At 36.3% G+C, this 15,051-nt stretch overlaps 2 protein-coding genes across 6 annotated transcripts; both read left to right on the top strand.

Annotated features, from left to right (window-relative positions):
• Positions 1–994: 994 nt before the first annotated feature.
• LOC137820457 (uncharacterized) lies at positions 995–5,371 on the top strand. 2 transcript variants are annotated; one of them, XM_090295058.1, is made up of 9 exons: positions 1,649–1,787; positions 1,895–2,027; positions 2,156–2,303; positions 2,401–2,551; positions 3,462–3,587; positions 3,690–3,770; positions 3,981–4,173; positions 4,246–4,516; positions 4,816–5,371. In XM_090295058.1, exons 3-9 carry the CDS (start codon positions 2,195–2,197, stop codon positions 5,085–5,087), a joined length of 1,203 nt encoding a protein of 400 aa, XP_090151184.1. In that variant the 5' UTR covers positions 1,649–1,787; positions 1,895–2,027; positions 2,156–2,194; the 3' UTR covers positions 5,088–5,371. The 2 variants fall into 2 exon arrangements, with proteins under 2 accessions (XP_068480665.1, XP_090151184.1); XM_068624564.1 differs by lacking the exons at positions 1,649–1,787; positions 1,895–2,027 and adding an exon at positions 995–1,535.
• Positions 5,372–7,075: 1,704 nt separating this feature from the next.
• Positions 7,076–14,999, top strand: LOC137823210 (uncharacterized). Of its 4 annotated transcripts, none has more exons than XM_068628383.2 (11): positions 7,076–7,435; positions 8,166–8,272; positions 9,236–9,421; positions 9,512–9,623; positions 9,701–9,728; positions 10,902–10,942; positions 11,078–11,112; positions 11,198–11,350; positions 11,494–13,985; positions 14,437–14,496; positions 14,606–14,999. In XM_068628383.2, the coding sequence occupies exons 2-11, from the start codon at positions 8,202–8,204 to the stop codon at positions 14,671–14,673; spliced, it is 3,246 nt and encodes a 1,081-aa protein (XP_068484484.2). In that variant the 5' UTR covers positions 7,076–7,435; positions 8,166–8,201; the 3' UTR covers positions 14,674–14,999. The 4 variants fall into 4 exon arrangements, with proteins under 4 accessions (XP_068484484.2, XP_068484483.2, XP_068484482.2 ...); XM_068628382.2 differs by having other exon boundaries at positions 7,111–7,435; positions 14,434–14,496; XM_068628381.2 differs by having other exon boundaries at positions 7,111–7,435; positions 14,419–14,496.
• The last annotated feature ends 52 nt before the right edge of the window (positions 15,000–15,051 follow it).

The raw sequence follows: 15,051 nt of genomic DNA, 5'->3' as shown, positions 1-15,051 counted from the left end.
TTTTACTTTTCAAAGAAAAAAAAAATTATTTGTAAGATTAGTTTTAGATTAAAGAAAAAAAGAGAAACAACATGTACTAAGATACTAGTTCGTTTCAATACACCAATAATATGTTAACTTATTGGAAAAACTTACGATTTAAAAAAAAAACTAAGAATTATATAGTGTTTTATTCGACCATTTTTGCATGTTTTTCAAATAACTAGTGCAAGTATTCTTGTGCATGCTAGTTTTTTTTAATACTTTATTCTCCAAATAGTGATAATAGGTGTTAGGACCTAAACTCTCCAAGATAAATAAATATGAAATATTCGTATTTTACCCATGTGAAACTGTTTTTTATCACTTATTTTTTATAAAAAATTTGTGGATAGATAAATAATCTTGTTCTTTGAAAGTTTCTATTCTCTTCATGTTTGTGAGAGTTTTCAAAAAAGAACTCTTGTGAGATGTTGAGACTCATCTTGAAATGTTTCAAGGACACATCTCCACCACTTTTTATCTCAAATCATATAATTAATCTTAGTGAGAAATAAAACTTCATCCATATGCACAACAATACAACATGTGACACTATTTTCAACCTAGCATTCATTATATTATAATCATTGATCTTTCTCAAAAGTTTGATTACAAGATCTCTAATAAATGAGTATCTCACTTTCAATTCCATAACTCCCAAAAATCTCAAACTATTTACAAATATCTTACTCATTCTTTATACCAAGAGATACATCTTTTATTGAGATAAACTTTGTTTTCTTACAAAACCCTTTCGTAAAACTAACTATTTTCTTCATGATATCTCATTCCTTCTTTATTTAGAATTTTTTTTTTCTCTGTGAAGTAAAAATCACAACTTGATATTACGTTGACTAGAAAACATTCTTCCATAAATGTCTAAATTCAAATATGTAAAATCTCATGATACAACAATGAAATTAATAGATACATAGAAAAATAATAAAATATTAATAAACACATATAAGAGAATGAGAGAGGATATAATGAGTATTAAAAAAGCATATAAGACATTGAATGGACATCTCTGTATTTTAATTCTCTCACATATATAAGCGTTGGAAAGCGGTGAGAGTGAAGAGAAAAAGAGAATCCAAATTCGGATTTTTGAAACGGGATCGACGCCCGTTGAACACCTTGACTCCGTTTCTATTCTTCTTCACTCAGACATTCATCATACAACACACACCTCTCCATCGTTGCTTCCCACCGATTCACGAAACCCTAATTTTGGTGGTCCCTGTTACGGGGAGCGAAGAGTTAGGGTTGCATTCAGCTGAGGTAGCCGATGCGGCAGCTTCCCCTCTGAGGAAATGGAAGGTGGCAGGAGAATTACTGTGAGCCCACGACCTTGCTGCGGTCGAAGGATCGTTGCTGCCAAGAAGAGGCCGCGTGCAGCGGATGGTTTCGTCAACAGCGTCAAGAAACTTCAGAGACGCGAAATCAGCTCCAAGCGTGATCGCGCGTTCACCATGAGCGATGCTCAGGAGAGATTCCGGAATATCCGCTTACAGGTCCCATTTCCCTAACATTTGTTATTTTATTCACTTTTTAAAAGTTGCTGTCCGAATCCTACTGCTGCGAATGGAATATTTGGTTAGGGCTGTGGCGTGTAAATTTTTTTGCTGGATCCGATTTTAAATTCGTGTAATAGTGTTGTTTAGTGCTTGTACCATAATTTTATAGCACAAAAATTAAGCAGAATCTTGTTTTGTTGTCTGTAATTTGTAAGATTTCAAGGCCAGTAAGCTACTGGTGGATTGAAGGTTTGTTTGTTGGATACAGAATGACTCGGTTGACTGTGGATAACATAGTTTTTGTTTTGTTTTTGTTTTTCAGTAACTCTTTTGGTGTGTATTTGGTGGTTTAACAGATGGTAAGGACTAGACCACTAGTCTTACACTGCTGCTTGATTGCATTCTCGATACTTTAGCTTGAAACATGAGATAATTGGAATAGAAAAGTGGTGTGGCGTTTTTGTTTGTCATTCCTCATGCTCGGGTGTGGTAGGTTTTAAATCATTGATGTCGAAGAGTCTTCCGTTCCTCCTGTTTTAATAGTTAGATGTGTACTTTACTTACGCATGCCCATTTTCCCCGCTATTGGTGTTATATGTCCGATTTTTTGTTTACAGGAGGAATATGATACACATGATCCAAAGGGTCCTTCAACCATGGTGTTACCGTTTCTGAGAAAAAGATCAAAGATTATTGAGATTGTAGCAGCACGAGATATTGTTTTTGCTCTTGCACAATCAGGTGTTTGCGCAGCATTCAGCAGAGGTAGTATTAATATCTGTCATATGTTCGTTTTTCAATTAGTTTTGCAACTTTAAAATGGATATATGTATATGTGACGTGTATCTCTTGTTTGATGCAGAGACCAATCAAAGGATATGCTTTTTGAATGTCAGTCCCGATGAAGTTATAAGAAGTCTGTTTTATAACAAAAATAACGATTCACTTATCACAGTTTCTGTATATGCTTCAGATGGTTACAGTTCTTTGAAATGCAGGAGCACAAGGATTGAGTACGTATTTTTCTTTGTTTTTTGTAGCGTCTTATAGCTGTTGGCCCCCAAAACACTAAAGCGGGATAGAGACTATTCTGAAATCTTTTATATAGTTAATATAATGGTAGGTTGTCAATAGTGGTGCTACGGTGCCAAAGTGCCCCCTAGTCACTACAATGAGACTGCAATGTCTAGGTTTAGTGGTGAGCCATCACAGCTGCTATCTCAATGTGGAATAATGATTACAATCATGATGTTGAAGTAGAAAACTCCCAAGATTTGAATGAAATCTTTAAAATGTTATTGTTTTAATATTGTGAACGGGGGTATTTTCGGGGTTGCAGTTGTGCATCAACCTTCAGAGGGGAAGATACCCTCGTAAGTTATTTTTTCCTTCTAGTCTCCTGTGTGCAAATCTAGCATGTTTCTGGTGACGCATTTTGTTTCCCGCAACCATCAACCATCTCCATTTTCCAGCAACACTTTCTGTTTTCCTCCTCCATCTTCTCTCTGCTTTTCTTTTTCTAGACAGGAATCATCAATCATGATCTTCTAAATCCAAGTCTTTTTCTTTATCATTTTACTGCTATTACACAATGTCGATTTCTTTTTGCAAATCAAAGTCCCAAAAGTATTTTCCCAAAGCCCTAACCTCTGTTTAGAGGGCTTTTTGGAATCAACACATAGTGCGGGTAATCTTCGCAATGTCTGGCATTCAGTCTGCTACAGCTGGTACACTAAACTGCTCTACTACAGCAGCCAGGGTCCACTTTGAATGCTTAAAACCCTGCTCCCCACTATCAAAAGAGAAAGATAGAGATCAAACCTGCTCAAGTTGGCCAATAACTAAAAGAAAGGCAGTTACTAGCTCTAGTTGGATGTCCAAGTTTGAATTCTGATCTTTGCTAAGATTTTGTGTCCTTCGCAGATACATAAGGAGGGGTAAACCAGATGCTGGCTTTGCTCTTTTCGAATCCGAGTCTCTTAAGTGGCCAGGTTTTGTAGAGTTTGATGATGTAAATGGGAAGGTATTAACATACTCTGCTCAAGATAGGTAAGTGTTTTGCTGATCTGATACTTCTGTGTGGGGATATAATCATGTAATATGTCAAGGCTTTTTTGATGGTGATAATTGTCTTTCTTTTCAATACTGTAGTATATACAAGGTATTTGACCTCAAAAACTACACGATGCTGTACTCAATTTCTGATAAAAATGTCCAAGAGATTAAGATCAGGTAATTTTTCTTGATGTGCTTGTATTTACTTTCACTTTTACTAAACATTTCCATAGATGTAGTGGTCTATGACCATGCACAAGTTTCTGAAATTCTATCACATTAGGTATTAAACTTGTAAGATATATTATTTTTTTCTTCATTTTATAGTTTCTTTGGGTGGTCCTGCTTTATTAACGCTCCTTTTGTTCTGTTTGATGATTATTTTAGTCCGGGAATCATGTTGTTGATTTTTGCTAAAGCAAGTAGCCATGTTCCACTTAAAATCCTTTCAATAGAAGATGGTACTGTTTTGAAGTCATTCACCCATCTCCTTTATCGTAATAAGAAGGTAGATTTTATTGAACAGTTCAATGAAAAGCTACTTGTCAAGCAAGAAAATGAGAACCTCCAGATTCTTGATGTAAGTAATTTTCTCCTTTACCTGCATTGTGTGAACATTCTACATCCAACTGTGACTTTTAAATAATTTTAGGTGCGGACTTTTGAGCTGACAGAGGTTTGCAGAAGTGAATTTATGACACCATCTGCATTTATCTTTTTATACGAAAATCAATTATTCCTGACGTTTCGAAATCGAACTGTGGCCGTGTGGAACTTCCGTGGAGAGCTTGTAACTTCGTTTGAGGATCACCTCTTGTGGCATCCCGACTGCAATACAAACAATATATACATAACCAGTGACCAGGATCTTATCATATCCTATTGTAAAGCTGATTCTGATGATTCACTGTCCGAAGGAAATGGTACTTCTTTTTCATGTCTGTCCACTTAGCAAATTTCCTTTTGTAATCCATCTTATGATGGGAGGGTACGAAGGGGGAGATTTTTATAGTTGAAGCTTGGTCATCAGACAGACCTAAGGGTTGATTTAGCTAAATGCTTTTACATTTTTAACTTGATATCTCAAAAAGTTACACGTAATAGCAAATTACGTTTTGAACAAATAGTTTGCGATGTCTCTGACCAATGTGTATATTTTACCAAGGCCTGCATAACTTCAAAGGTACAATAGTGACTGACTGGGCTTGTTTCTTTTATGCAGCAGGTTCCATCAACGTCAGCAACATTTTAACTGGCAAGTGTCTTGCCAAAATAAGAGCAAGCAACAGCTTTCCAGTGGATAACAATTGCAGTTGCTGTGGCAATCCTTCAGGAAGTGGTTGTTGTAATTCAAGGAAGCGAAAACATGGCTCCAAGATGAGGAGCACAGTTGCAGAAGCCTTGGAAGACATTACTGCTCTGTTCTACGATGAAGAGCGTAATGAGATATATACTGGCAATAGGCATGGGCTAGTTCATGTTTGGTCTAACTGATGTGCTATTGAATTTACTGCTGCCCTCTGTTTTCCTGTTGGATTTTCTTTGTGGGTAAATTGGTTGTTCTTATCTGCTATGAGAACTTTCGGGGGATGTAACTATAAGTGGCTTTGAATCATTAATTTTTTTATCCTTGTCATTCACGCCTTAGGCGAGTTTGTTCTGTAGTTGTAAGAGATGCATGAAAGTGCTGGTAACTCACCGGATGTTGCTTCTTCTGTAATCTATATCTTACATTAATGGAGCGGCTTCTATGGAATATAGCATGTGAATTATGGTAACTCTATTCTCTACTCGTCACTTTTTCTTTTTCTCCTTTTGCCCCTTTGTGGCGTATAGTGGATTCATTATTCATTTGCACATCACATGGATTGTAAGGGCCGCGATGCCAAACAAGAGGTAAAGGTCCAAAAGCAATCAATAATCAGTAGAGTGGTAGCTTTACGATTTGCCAACCTTTCCTTCTCAAGATTCTGGTACTCCAATCAATTCACTTTAGTGTTCTATTCTATCCTACTTTTTCCTATGTTTTCTTTTCTGCCAGCTACCAGTACCATCTAGCTAGTACACTACTACACTACTAGGAAAAGCTGACACACAAACTTTGCCTTCCACTTCCACTGAATGGCCGGTTAGGAATGAAATGGAACACCACTTGATATGAAGTGACATACGAAATTCTCACCAACAGCAGTATTCAATTTTTATATCAGAAAATTATCAGCAGTATTCTATTTTGTAAATCACTGGAGTAAAAGTACAATTAGATCCGTAAAATTAATTACTTGCCCAGGTTATAAACTTCTCACGGAATTTTTTGTACACTTATCATTTTTAAAAATGTACCTGTATTCAAGTTGGTATAATTTTGTTTTCTTTTGCTAAAATTAATCAATGTACTTTTTTGTTGTAAGAATCACTGCATTTCTCTCTCTTAAGAAAAGTTTATATGATTCAGATCTTGGATCTGGTCCCTGCGCTTCATGCAGTCTTTTATCATCTGAGCGGATCCTAGACCGACTTTCATTTACTATATTTTGTATTATGAGAAACATGAACATACGAAAAATAGGTTATGATTTCATAATTTTAATCGACCTCTTACTTTTTTCTCAATTTTAAAAAAATAACATGAAAGGTTTTGAAAATGATATATACTCGCACTTTCTCAAAACGAGATAAGAAAAAAACCGAGTGATTATCTACATTAATAAATCACAACTTGTTGTCGTAGGTCCCTGTCGCACACGTAATACAAAAAATTCAATAATAAAAGTAAGTATCTTTAACAAACGTAAAATGTATACGTTTGTAATCTGAAAGAATAATTTAGGAACTTGTACAGAAACTAAATTAAATTAGGTGATCTTCTAAAGAGTGAATTAACCAATTAGGCGTTTACTCCAAGATAAAATACGCGAAAAAAAAACCTTGGGTATTTTGTCGTCTACTTGATGGCGCATACCTTTTTTTTTCCCAACTTAGACGACGTGTAGAGGGACAGGATATATAGAGGAATTGGTATATGTTGTCCCTATTTATTATTTATCCGTATCTTAAAGAATTTTATTTGACTATTTGTACGAAAACAAGTAGAGGGTTTTATTTAGTTGAATTTTGAGTAAATTACCGACAATGGACAAAGTTATCTTATGAGAGTAGATACAAATTTCAAATTTCACCAGAAACGTCTCTATGTGTGGATCTGGAAACCCCAACGCACGCACGCGTCTTCTCAATTTGGTTTCTCACAATTCTCCTTTTTTCTCATTTCTCCACCTACCCTTTCAAAAACATAACGCATTTAAATTAAAAGGTAAAATAAAACTCAGTGTTGTGCTTACTCGTAAAATTAATAAAACATTACACACGTCCATCAATGCAACAACATAATCCCAAACCCCCACAACACAATACTATTAATTAAGTAAAAAAGAAATCACTAATTTAGTTTATTGTTTTTGGAAGAAGGAAAAGGAAAAGGCGAGAGAAGAAAAGAGGTAGAGGGAGCGTGAGAGGCACGCGTGGAAAAGAAGCATATTTGATTTAGAGTAGCGTGTTAAGAATTAGTAGTTTTGTTTCCTTCGCGGACCACACCACACTGCAGTGTACACACACCACTTTGTCTTTCTTCTTACATTCTTCGCTCATCACTCATTGCTCATCTCGCAGATTCAAATTGAACGCAACTAAGCTTCACTCACTCTCGCACTCACTCTCGCTCGCTCGCTCACACTTCATTTTTCCTTTTCCAATTTCTCTTTCTCCAACTATCTCTCCCTGTCTCTCATATAAACAGCAAAACGCGTTTTCAGATCTCGAAAGTTAGTTAGACGAGACGAGAGGTGAGTGTTCCAGAACGAGTTTCTCTGCCGCAGTCTTCTTCTTCTATTGCCATTGGTTTTTAGCTTCCTCGCTTTCTTTATTTTTGAAGATTCCAAGATTCGCCTGTGTATCTGCTTCGCTGCAGTTTGCGTTTTCCGAGATTCATCTTATCCTTTTGTTTTGTTTCTCATTGAGATTGTAGGTGGCGTGCTAGATCTGACTCCAATGCACGTATATTTAGCTCTTTCGTTTTTCTCGCTCGATCTGGATGTTACTTTTTGATTTAACCGCGCGTCTTTTTACAATGCTTCTGAACCTTTTTTTTCTTTTTTTGTTTCTTTGTGCAGTTTATTATTCTTTTCCGTTTTCAGAAACGAGAATTTGCGTTTTGTTTGTTTTTTTTTTGCTCTCGGTGACGATGTGAAACAGTTGAGCTTCATGATAATCAGAATGCCATATTTGAAAATAAGACGTTTCATTAGATTTTTTAAGCAATTTTCATTTACATTGTGTCTTTATCAACCTTTGTGCTGTATTATATTTAATTGTTGCGTTTTTTTTTTCAGTGTTTCTGTTGCGGATAGTTTAAAATTTTACAATTTAATATAGTGAAGTGTGTGATGTGGATATGATGATGGCTGCTGATTTTTTTTCTCTAACACTGGTTCCATTTGTTTAGTTGTGAGAGTATTGAATAAGTTCTGAGTGAATTTGAGCATGTATTTTGTCTACTTGATATTTTCCTTTCAGGTTTGCGTTCCTGTGTTTTCATCTCTGATTTTTGAAATGGAGGATACGATAGATGCTACTGCAACTTTGGATTATGCTTCAATTCAGATTTCTCCTCACCAAAACAGGTGCGCTTTGATGCCTTTTGGAGTTAGAATTGGGCTTCACACGATGTTTTATTTTTGTAATAACTTCTCACCTAAACTTATTTTAGTATTTATTTTGAAGTTGTTTAAAAGGATTTCCTATCCTTCTTTTAGGTGTTCTTGTCCTCCTATCTGCTCTCTGTTATAGTTTTTATCTTATATCCTTAGGGGAAAAACCCTTATCAATTTAAAGTAGAAACCCTTCTCGGTAGTTGGACTTTAATTGCACAATGTGACTGATGAATTAAAAACTTTGAAAATTTTTAGATCTTTAAGGAAATAGTATTAATCTATATATGTATTTCTATTGTTGAATATATAATTTCTATTGTTAAATACATAAAAATGACGAGTAGAAAACAGAAATAAAGGATCAAAGCCCTCCAATCCAATAAAAAAGGCGATGGTTCTGATGTCTTTCTTTGGAGAATTACAAATTGAATCCTAACCAGAAAATGAAATAAAATATCACGAGAATTCCTAATTTCAGTCCTACCTCTAACGGTACCCCATCATCCAAAAGTTTTCTTTTTCATCTTTTCTCACTTCAAAGAGATGTACTTTTAAAATCTGAATAATTTATGATACCAATAGTTATCATGCATCATTTTGTACTGTTTTTTTCTTAAATTTCTAATGCATTTTCCACCTATAAAAGGTTATGAAATCTTATCAATGAATATAATGCTTTTAGAGTTGTCTTAATACTAGTGTAGTTGTTATCTGACACATGTACTCACAACTTTGAAGCAGGATTGTTCTAATATGTCATAGACTCACCATTGTATTCATGTATATTTAGATCATCATGGTTTCCTTTGATAGGCAGTTCTTCCTTCAGTACATTCAGTTGTGCATTTGAGTAGTTTATATTGAATTTGATCACCTGCAAATGTTTTACATTTTTTTACTGGATTCACTTAATTCACTGTGGTGGTGGTATAGGTACGAGGCATTTGTGTGTAAGGGGAAACAATCTGATAAAGTGGCAGCTGGACATTTGGAACATTTGTTGCCTCATTTACCTGCAATAAATGATTTGTATGCTGAAGGATTTGATGCAAACTTTGATCTTGAATTACCAGAAAATCTGCATGATGCTGAATGGTTTTCAAAAGCAACACTTAAAAGGTTTTCTATCAAAGAATGATTTTTTTTTAATTTTATATTTATTTATTTATAGGAATACCTTACTAGCTCTAATATTAATTTGCTCCTCAGGTTCCTTCATGTTGTTAGTTCACCAGATTTGATAAATGTCATCAGTAGTATCCTGGATGAGATGTCTCAGTTGGAGGATTCAAAGAAATTTCATGTTTCTTTATATGGGAAGGTGGTACTCTGTCTTTCAATAAATTAGTACTGGAATTTGATTTATGTAGTTTCTGATTATTTGTCTTCTGAAACCAGGGCCATCAGGATCTTGAAACGGAAAGAGGTAATTTTAACTAACTTCTATGTTGCTTGGTTCAGTTTCTTTACTGTTATTACCAAACAATGGAGCTTTTCTTTTTCTCTATATTGCAATTGAGGAGGTCTTACTGAGATTGGCTTCTGGGTAAATAATTGATACTGTGAGATTTGCAATCCCAGTATTATCCATCAGGGCTGAAAACAAGTGTGTATGAGGCCTTGGTTTAAGGTGTTATATATAATTCAATTTATTGAATAATGCATATGCTATATTTTAGTCCTCTAAGGTATTTTGGATATTTATACCATCATGGAAGCTGGGTAAACTGTTATCTTGATCTTCCAGTTCAAAGGACGTAAAGGCTGTTTTTCCTTGATGCTTGGTTTTTTTCTTATTATATAACTGAAAGTATCTTTTGTAAGGACTAAATCACAAGCCATTGATAACTGTTATGATCACGTTTTTTTTTTCTAAAAAAAAAATTTCAACAGAAAACTGGATTACCATTGGAATGCCTTATTAACTGTTTTTTGATGTCATGCCTAACAATTTCTAGTTGCATATAGTGGTAGTCCCTACAATCTCTTATATTTGTTGTAAGCATTGATTTGTTATGTGCTGATGGTGAATGCCGGTTTTTGGGAGCATATGATAAGTAAATCATTTGGTACTAAGATCATCTAGCAACTATGATTCAAATTGATTTTGATAATTTCTCTCGTAGGATGAAATATCTCTGGTAACACTGCTTAAAGGCTTTAGAAAGAAATATTGTTGTTTATTAAATAGGAGAACAAACAAAACACTCTTATCCCAAATTGTGGAGGCAGGTAGGGGGGGTGAACTAAGAGGAATTCCCAGTGATCAAACATTTGGTCAAGCCAACTGAGGACTTCGTTAGATGGCTCATTATTATCTACTTTACCCCTTCAGTCCTACCAAAATGCCTTAAGTTGATAAAAAAAATTATCTCTAAATTTAAGTGGTCACACCTAGTATTCTCTAAATACATCAAACAGCATTCTCCATTTAATGTTGCTGAATACATGGAAGAGTTGGTACTAAGTGTTTGTCAGGTTTCTGATGTCTTTTAGATGATACCTAGATTTTTTGTCATAAATGGCTATCTTGACTCTTACGTTAGTACCATTGTTCTAAAATTCTGTTGATTTTAATTCTATTTCCCACTTTTGACAGATGGTAACCATAGCTCTTATGGTGAGGCACCAACTTCCAAAGTAATTCCTTTATCTCCAATGCTTTAGAGTGGGTTCATTCTGCAAATTCATTCACAAAAAAGCAACTTTTCCAATTATCTTGTTCTTCATTATGGCCCATTATATTTCTACTAACAATTTATTGCATATGAACAGCCAGAAGTTAACATTGTGTCACCCGATGCTTCAAAGTATGTTCTTGTAACTGTTGCATTACATTTAACAGATATAGATTGGCTGCACCCACTATTAAGCTTTCTGAAAATATACTGCCAGGAATGAATTGTTACGAGCAATGGATCTAAGACTAACAGCTTTGATTGACAAGTTGGCCAAAACTTTTAACAAGGCCGCTGGTGCTACATGCTCCCCTGAAGATCTGACCTGTTTAGCAAAATTTTCTCAACATTTTGGAGCCACTAACATAGGGTGAGTTTTCAGATAGATTTATGTAATTATTTGTCATATGCACTCTAAATGCATGATTGCATGTTTTAGATTGCGCTTATATTTCTTTTATACATTGCTAAGCTGTTTAGCACATTTTCTATGCATTGTGTTCTTGTTCTCAGGCATTCTTTATGCAAGTTTATGGAACTAAACCACAAGAACCAGCATGTTGGGTCCCCGAGCAATGAAACGATCTTGCACTCATGTGATGTGACAAAAGAGGATGCAAACGAAACTGTCAAAAACCTGCAGAGTTCCAAACCATTACATTCTGATACACCAGTTAAGTATGGTGTTTCACCAGCAAAAGCTGCCCAGGTTGAGAGACACGGTTCAACAGAAAGTGAGGAATCTTCTAAGTCCAGTGATGAGGATCAAACATCTGCTGAGAGAAGTCGTTCTCTTGTAAGATCTGCAACACCCAGAAGATCAGCATCCCCGATGCGTAGGGTCCAAATAGGAAGAGCTGGACCCCGCAGAGCTGCTGCATTAACTATCAAGAGTCTCAATTATTTTTCTGGCAGAGAGAGGCCAAATTCGTTTAGAGATGCTTCTGAAAATGACTGTGAAGGGGAAGTATCTGAACAATCCTATAAGAAGTCAGAAATTGATGTAAGGAGGATAACTGTACAAGATGCCATCAGTCTTTTTGAAAGCAAACAGCGTGATCAAACTACTGATATTCAGAAGAGGAAGTCATTAGCAGATGTTTCTCTTAGTACAAATAAATCTGTCTTGAGAAGATGGAGTGCTGGTATGGGGGAAACCTCTGTGCAAGACCAGCCTGAACATGTTCCTGAAGATCCTGTTCCACTGACTTCTAATGATATGGTGTATGACAAGATTCCAAAAAATTCAGAAGCAGAAATGGTATCTGATTTTGTTTCTGAAATTGTCAGTAGTAATGAGATTACTGATTGCGATGTAAAACCAGAAAGACATGAAAATATAAGTTCTTGTACCGAAGTTAATCCAGATGAAACCAACCCAACAGTAAAAGATGAAACTGTAAAAAAGTTTGCAGCATCAGCAGAGTGGAATCAACGAAAGCAAGAAGAGTTCAATCAAATTCTTAAAAAAATGGTTGAAAGCAAGCCTGTTTTATTTGGGAAGTCCCAGCCCAGCAGAAGCCAGAATATTTCATTTGAGCAGAGAGGAGGCTCTTATGATAACTATAAGGAGAAACGTGATGCGAAACTTCGAGTAGCAAAGACTGGAAAACAAGTAGAAAAAGAAGCACAATTCCGACAAATGCAGCAACTACTTGATAAGAGGAAGGTTGAAATGTCCAAAAGTGTGAGTGCAAGTAAAAAAAGTTCTTCAAGATTGCCCCAAAATTCTCAAAGAAATTCAACTCAACCTGCAAATTCCCCGAAGGAAACATCTAAGCCTTCAGCTACGAAAAGGATATCATCTAGAACGTCAGCTATGCCTGCTACACGTAAGTCTTGGTCAGCAACACCTTCACCAAGAACAGCTGGTACATCCCCAACTAAAGCACGTGGTGGAATTTCATCTGCTAACACCACCCCAACACGTCGGAAGCCTGTGTCAACTACATCTGTTCCCCAACCTAGCCCCCAAAAGGAAAGATCTCAACCCCAGAAGAGAAACGACAAAGAAACTCAGACCAACAGTAATTCCAAGAGCCTAAAAAGTATGAATGAGAAGCGGAAGCCAGCTGTCCCAAACAAGAGCAAGGCAGTCAAAGCAAAAGTGCCTACAGCTTCTGAAGAAGCCTCTGTTCCTTCAAAGACTAGCTTTAGTAATAAGGGAACCAAGAAAAGCAGTGTGGTGCCCTTGGAATCAAAACCATTTTTACGCAAGGGTTCTCGGATGGGGCATGGAACTGCCGATCTTACCAAGAAAAAAGGTCCTCCTAAGATGGAGAAATCTCAGAGAGAGAGTGCAGATCTTATTGAAGATCAAGAAAGTGAGTTGGTTGTCAATGCTTCTGACTTGGTCAGTCACCATTCAGATGGGGATACAATGACACCTGTTCATCAGAATGCCGCCACAGAACCAGACCCTCAGATAAATAACCAATCCCAATGTAGTGAGCCAGAGAAGTTAGACCAAAATCCTATCGATGGTGATGTCGTAACATACTTAGAAGAGTCTTCCTTAAGTATAAGGAATGAAGAAGAATCAACCATATCACCTTCTGCCTGGGTGGACGCAGAAGAGGATCTGTTAATGCCCAAGCCATGTGAGGATGACACATTTCAATCAGAATCTCTGGCCAATGCCGTCCCTGTGGGTTCATCTAGTCCTCGTGTTCGTCATTCTCTGTCACAGATGCTACTGGAAGAAAGTAGTGAACCTGACACTTGTGAGTGGGGAAATGCCGAGAATCCCCCTGCCATGATATACCAAAAAGATGCACCCAAAGGTTTGAAAAGACTGTTGAAATTTGCTCGAAAGAGCAAGGGTGATACAGGTTCCACTGGCTGGTCTAGCCCATCTGTTTTTTCTGAAGGAGAGGATGATGCAGAGGAACTAAAAAATTCTAATAAAAGGAATGCTGACAATCTACTGAGGAAGGCCGCACTCAATGTGAAAAGCTATGGACAACCAAAAAATTCAGTACATGATGGATATGAAAGAAATTTAGGTACGAGTATACTTGTCTAATACATTTCCCCTTTAGAATCTGTCGATGTTTTCCCACCTTTCTCTTAATGCTATATTTTCTCCAAACATAAACATTAGATGCTTTCCTTATGCCCATCTTTATTTGTCTTGTGGTGAAATTCTTGCCTACATACTCACATAGTTGCAACGTGGTAAATTAGCTACTTATTTGGTGCTTAATAATAACTGGAATTCTCTGGTTAGGAAATATGGAAGAACACGTTGGTCAAACTTTTCAAAGTGAACTAACCACCCATAGGAACAAGGAACTTAAAACAGGGAGCGCAAGTAAACTCAAAAAGATAATACTATCATAATTTTATGCAAGTTTGTTCATGCTGTTGTTTATGTAACTCTTGAGTAATGGAAAATTAGTAAGCTGTGTTTTCTAATTCCTCATGTCTTATTCATAGTTTTTTGCCATGCAGCAGGCAGAGGTGATGGCAAGGGTTCTCACAAGATGCAAGATGGTGCTGGTCCAACCACTAGAGGTCAGTAATCTTAGTGCTCCTTTATACCATAGAATTGTACATTTTGCTTTTTCACTAATAGTCATCCTTATTAATTCCTTCTGTTTTGTTTTGCATGTTCATGTTCCAGCGTCAAGATCATTCTTTTCTCTTTCAGCTTTTAGGGGAAGCAAGCCCTCTGAGTCAAAGTTCCATTAGTGCCATTGGGAACTACCATTAACTTTGTCATCATCCTCCGGCATGCTTTTGTCCGCATCAACTAAAGCTAAATCACAAATAATTTCAGCGCGCAATGTTATAAAATATTTTGCGAAGTGGGGGTTTGGTGAAATGCTGTAAATTCATTAAATTGTGTTCGCTCTACTCAATACATTACCGAAAATCATAATTCATATTATCAGGCCTTCCCTAGGAAATTTTTCCCATAGCTGGATTCTTTGTTGTAGTGTCCCAAACATTCATTTCATCGTATGTTGTTACTTTGGAAATATTAATCACTGTAGATAACTCAATTATACTTATCATTCGCTCTTTCCCTCTCTTCATAATAATCAGTCATCCTTGTAAGGGTAAGAT

Source organism: Phaseolus vulgaris, chromosome 9, assembly GCF_051622355.1.
Source record: "Phaseolus vulgaris cultivar YP4 chromosome 9, ASM5162235v1, whole genome shotgun sequence".
NCBI classification, from domain to species: domain Eukaryota; kingdom Viridiplantae; phylum Streptophyta; class Magnoliopsida; order Fabales; family Fabaceae; genus Phaseolus; species Phaseolus vulgaris.
This window is presented reverse-complemented; position numbering and strand designations above follow the sequence as displayed.